Source organism: Kryptolebias marmoratus, linkage group LG23, assembly GCF_001649575.2.
Source record: "Kryptolebias marmoratus isolate JLee-2015 linkage group LG23, ASM164957v2, whole genome shotgun sequence".
NCBI classification, from domain to species: domain Eukaryota; kingdom Metazoa; phylum Chordata; class Actinopteri; order Cyprinodontiformes; family Rivulidae; genus Kryptolebias; species Kryptolebias marmoratus.
Genome location: NC_051452.1, coordinates 642,908 through 648,665, shown reverse-complemented (window position 1 = coordinate 648,665; position 5,758 = coordinate 642,908). Strand labels below are relative to the sequence as shown.

The 5,758-nt window shown below is 40.6% G+C and overlaps 1 protein-coding gene across 7 annotated transcripts in view; it reads right to left on the bottom strand.

Annotated features, from left to right (window-relative positions):
- Nucleotides 1-5,758, bottom strand: part of zranb3 (zinc finger, RAN-binding domain containing 3) — a 100,468-nt gene that overhangs the window by 40,160 nt on the left and 54,550 nt on the right. For all 7 annotated transcript variants that reach the window (XM_037973946.1, XM_037973949.1, XM_037973950.1 and 4 more), the window contains exon 15: nucleotides 1,050-1,183. In XM_037973946.1, the coding sequence (XP_037829874.1) occupies nucleotides 1,050-1,183 (134 nt within the window). The remainder of the gene's footprint in view (nucleotides 1-1,049; nucleotides 1,184-5,758) is intronic.

Below are 5,758 nucleotides of genomic sequence, written 5' to 3'. Positions count from 1 at the left end.
GATGATCTTACCGTCAACAAGATTTCTTTCATATTCCAAGGAAGTCATTAAATCAGGACATTACCGCCACCTGCTGGTGACTGCCGGGAGTTCAGGTCTTCATTTCCGGTTCCGCCATAAGGTCCCGTTGAATTAACAACAAAATAAAAGCTCGTCTTTGGTTTAATCATTGCAGTTAAAAAAACCAAAATGTACCCCTTTTTTATTTTTGCTGTTGCCGTTTTTCTAATTTCGTTTTAAAAATGAAAAAAAAAACAAAAAAAACCTGCTTGTTTTGTTTTTGCAATATTATTTTGAAACGAAAAAAAACCAAAGAACGAAGGGAGCCATTTTATCCGCCACCATGTGCAGTGGTGGAGCCAGAGGGGGGGTTAATGGTGTCCACAACGGAATAATCTTCGGCCACCCCAATCATTTGAGGGAATCATGCTTTATAGTTTTTGTTTCCTTAAAAGTATAGTTTCACTAAAGAAAAAAGGGTGGCTGGTTTACATAAATACGATTATATATATGTATATAAATGTCAGTGGCCATCTTGGTTTCTGACATGGCAACCCAGTTTTCAATAGGGACCTTACTTATGCCTAGACGCATACACACACCAAAATGTTAGTCGGTACGTCACTTATTTTTCACGTTATCCAGCTCACAAGATGAACCACACGGACGGAGGGTATTTCCCAAGTCCCTTTCTGTCCTATGGTAAAAGGTGCAGGATGGTATATTATATTTCTTTATCGATTTATTTTCATTCTTCTTGTTTATTATGGTAGGTGTCCGAGTGGTGTGTCTGTCCATTGTGAACTGTTGATATAAAATGTACCAAATAAGAATTTTTGTTTGAATTCCTTGTAATACCGATTCAACGATGGGTCATTAGAGCTAGAAAAGAGCAACCATGTTGGATTTTCAAACCATAACAGAGTTTAAAAAGGGGGAAAATATTTCATGTCTTTCCAGTTAAACCTTAGACTTAATCACATCGTCTGCCCTTCCAGTTGAACGCGACGTTACCATTTCCAATTGACGACTCCGGCAGGCAACAGTACCTTGGAGTACAAGTAGATCCGGTCCGTGTACTGGCTGGCGCGGAACTGCAGGCCCGGGTGGACGAGCTGGTCCCCGTCTCCGTCTCCGTCTTCGCCGCTGGCATCAGGAGGCGAACGCGTCTCGGCGCCACCATCTACAGGGACAGGAGAGGAGGCTGACTAATATCTCTCCGGGCGTCTATTATTGGTTCATTATTGGCTCCCCGGGCTTCGCCGGTGCTTCGTTTGCTCCCTCGCCGATGCGGTGACTCGCCGAGACGCTCGGCTTGGAGCATTTATTAGACGTTATTGAGAAAAGATGACATTCGCGCAATCAGAACTTGGTTTTGTGACGTGGAATAAAACAATTATCTGTGACATTTGCAAAGGACTACGTCAACTTTTAAGATCAGCAGTCGATGCAACAAACCATTTTGTATAAGGTCTTAACAGTGCAAACTAAAAAGAACTTTAGGATCAAGTTATTTCATCTTTTTGACCCCCCAGTAGCGAATTATTTAAATATCTAGGATGGCGAAAGTCAGTTTTCTGACTTAACGTACGTCGTCTTTTTCTGCATTTTCTTCTTGTTTTAAAGTTAAATTTTAGCAACCATACGCTCAGATCTTTGTCGACGGTTTTAATGGATTGTGATAAAAGATATCACCCTAAAAAGAAAAATTAATAATATCTATTTTAAACTTTGATTTATTTTTCATTGTTCATTAAAGCACATTTGTTCAAAACAGCAATATATTTTTCAGAGGGTGGAATAAAAAGAGTTAGCATAACGACAAAACTAGCTTAGTGTTCGTAGCACCAACTCTTTCTCATGTAGCAGATGGTGTTAAAAAGAAAAATTATTAGCATGTTGGTTTAATTTGGATTTAACCAGGACAAATTAAAAAATGAGCAAATTTAAACAAAACGCATTCATATAAAAAAGCCTAAAAGTGCTAAGGCTAAGTGCTAACAACTGCAAAGCTAATTTGTGTTGTTAGCTAGACGGCTAGTTAGCTACTTTGGTAATAAAAGAACAAATTAGCATTTCTAGCACCAACTATTTCTCGTGTAACAGATAGTGGTAAATAGAAAATTTATTAGCATGTTGGTTTAATTTGGATTTAACAAGGAAAAATAAAAAAATTTGCAAATTTAAACAAAACACATTTTATATGAAAGGCTAAAAGCGCTAAGGCTAAGTGCTAACAACTGCAAAGCTAATTTGTGTTGTTAGCTAGATGGCTAGTTAGCTACTTTGGTAATTAAAGGACAAATTAGCATTTCTATCACCAACTCTTTCTAGTGTAGTGTGCTAAAAATGTTAACTAATTCTAGTCAGGTTAACTAGTCAACTTTAACTGTTAAAGAAAATAACCAAGTTGACATCATAAAAAATTAATGTTGGTGTTAGCCTTAATGCACCAACTCATAACCTTTTCTGTCTTTAAAATGGAGCTTGAGTTTTATTTTTCAAAATGTTAGCATGTGGCTAAATATGATTTAACTAGGAGAATTAAAAAATGACGACATTTAAACAAAACACTTCCATATAAAAGGCTAAAAATGCTAAAGCTAATTGCTAAATAACGTCAAAGCTAGTTTTATTTATAGTCATATTAACTCAAAGAAAAGCTCTGGGTTAGTTGCTGTTAGCTAAACGGCTAGTTAGCTATTTTGGGAGTTAAAGGGCTAATTAACAACCTTGTGTATAGCTTAGCATTTCTAGCACCAACTCTTTTGTGTCGCTGATGATGCTAAAAATGTTTACTACCTCCAGTTGATCTAACTAGTGAATTACATAACCATTAAAGAAAAACAAACTTCTAAATTTGCCACGTAATGAATAATTGTTGGCATTAGCCTTAATGAACCAATTCCAAACCCATTCTGTAATTAAAATGGATTATAACGAGTTTTTCTGAGTTTGAAAAATGTTAGCGTGTTGGTTAAATGAGATTTAAGTACAAGAATTAAAAAAGAATTGAGGAAAATTAAACAAAACACTTCCACATAAAGAGGCTAAAAAAGCTAATGCTAACTGCTAACCAACTACGAAGCTAGTTTGTTACTAGCTCTGGGTTTGCTGCCATTAGCTAGGCAGCTAGTTAGCCATTTTGGGAGTTCAAGGACTAATTAACAAGCCTTTCCATATTAATATAGTCAACACTAATTACATACAAACCTGAAAATTACTTTGAGTTTAAATTTTGATAACTTTGGTTAAATGCTGACTACTCGATGATTTAAATTCAAGTCCATTAGCTTTAACTTTACCCTGTTTTAATAAACTTGTACTTTTCTATCTAAATATCTGTTTTTTTTTAAAGATCTGTAAAATAATCCCTGCATCTTTATTCCAGCTATATATACTCGTATGTACGAGTTTCCTATTTTATCTGACTCGCGTTGGCGAAGCCATTCGTTTCGGCGTTGTCTAATGCCGCGCCAGCATCTTTGACAGGAACTGTCCAATTTATTTTTTTTTCGCCACGAGTTCACCCTGGAAATTTGCTGAACAAAAGGATGGAAACGCCGCTGGAGGAGGAGTGATAAAATGACAGTCCCAGTTGGGAGAGGGAGAGAACGGGGCGCAGGAGAGCGGGTCATTAATGTCAGCTATGTAGCTCGCTCATTCTGCCAGCATCTAGCAAGAAAAGGTCAGGCGGTGGAAATGAGACCGCCGCTGTTCGACCACGCTTCATTTAGACGATGACCTATAACACTCTGATAATACTTGCCTTAAATCACTTCACGTGGCCAGTTGTCTGCCTTGCCTCCGTGTGTGTGTCTCTGTGTGTGTTCACGAGAATGTGTGCGCGGTCATCTGGCTTGCAAATGGAAAGAAAATACCGACAGGTTGATGTGTGACAAAAGAGTTTCCGCTGAATAAGTGGTGACCCGCACCTGGGCCGGACCCTTAGATATGAATGACTGAGGGGAGTTAAGGGGACCAGTTCGGGCCTTTTGAAGCAGACTTCAGTGGGAAGGTTATGAACAACTAATATCTTACCTGGTGTGGATAGCTTTCTAAATGGCCGCCGATTGGAGAAATGAAGCGTAATTTTGACCAGACTGACAAATATGACGGCGAGCCCAAGCGGAGCTAAAACCAAACCTTAAAACATACGAATACACCTCATGCCAACTGTCAAGCACGGCGGTGGAGGGCTGATGATTTGGCCAACTGAAGGTAGGTCTACCAGCTTCTGCATAAAGGGACTTGCCTAGCTTTTCACACGTTTTTACATTTCAGATGCGATTTTCTTCAAAGAAATAGGGGCATAGCGTCAGGTTTTTTTTGCGTAGCTATGTCCTCATATTTACGACTTTTTTTTTTTTTTTTTTTCGTATTTCTATTAAACAGAAAGACGATAAAATGGCCATCAGGTGTCGGTGATTTTCAGAATATTTTTTATGTAAAAAAAGTTTTACTTTGCCAATTCTGCCACTCCAGTCCCAGTCAAGTCACGTACATCATTGGGGGCTCGTCCGGGATAGTTTTATCCGTCTGCAAGCCGACCTTTTCGAGGCAAATCATCAGCTTTTATATGTGCGTCTGCAGAGGTTTCATCGAATTGCCGCTTTGAATAATAGCTGCAAGTTAAAAAAAAATGACGAGACGTCGCTGATTTCCTCCTCTCGACCCGTCCCGCGACTTGCCGTTTTACGTCTGCCGGCCTCGCAAGTTGCGATCTTTTCCCGAATCTGGCGCAAACTGTTCTGACTTCGGCTGCGCTGGGGGCCACTCAGTGTCTGAAATACAGCTGAAGATTCCAAACTGAGTCTCACAGAAGCCATCCTTCTGTCCTGCTACATCTGTAATGAAACCTAGCATCTCCTGCAATGTGTTGTAAGCATTTTTTTTTTTTTATGATTTCTCTACCCCCCCTTCTTCTGTTTGCAGTGGTGGAATGCACCAGCTGCATTAAGTGGGCCATTTATACGATGGGGGGCAATTCATCTTACAAAGCTGTCTTATTAGACTGTCACTTACGGAGTATGAACGGTGCCTTCAAGGGAAAAAAAAAAAAACATCCCGAGGGACTTCTCCGTTATTTTACTGCGAGAGAGCGAAAAAAGCAACGCCTAATTGGACTGAGTCATCTCGTCTTCGGCAGCAGGGAAACGGAAAAAAATAAATAAATTTTTAAAAAGGACGAAAAATTCGAACAACAAAAAAAAAACAAAAAACGACGAGTTTCGAGGGCCCGAGTCGGCCCCGCCTGGCGGACGGGGAGCGTCAGACAGGACGGAGGTGGCTGGAGGAAGAGGAGGAAGAGGAGGAGGAGGAGTGATTGCCTGTCTGCGCTGCGCGGAAAGTAATCTCAGAGCAATCAAGAGGCGGGGGAGGCCGGCAGCGACGCGCTTCTGAGAAAACCTACGGGCAGGTAGAGGGGGGCGAGAAAAAAAATCATTAGGCGCCGCTCCTGACCCCACAGGTCACTTTTATTGGACAACCACCGGGTTTTGTATTAGGCCCCCGCCGCCCCCCCCATCGGTGGAAACAGACCGACAGGCACGTAGCTAATAAACTAACAGGATGATTCTTCTTCTTTTTTTAAAAAAATAATGTGTCATACATTCCGGATGAAAGGAATCCACTTGAAGATGCTCCGTGGATACCATCTGTTGCAGGAGGCCTCCCCCCACCCCCCACCATCCTTACCGCTCAAGATGCTCCCCATCAAAAACGTCTGCACAGACATTAGTCGTCGCTAGGAGAGAAA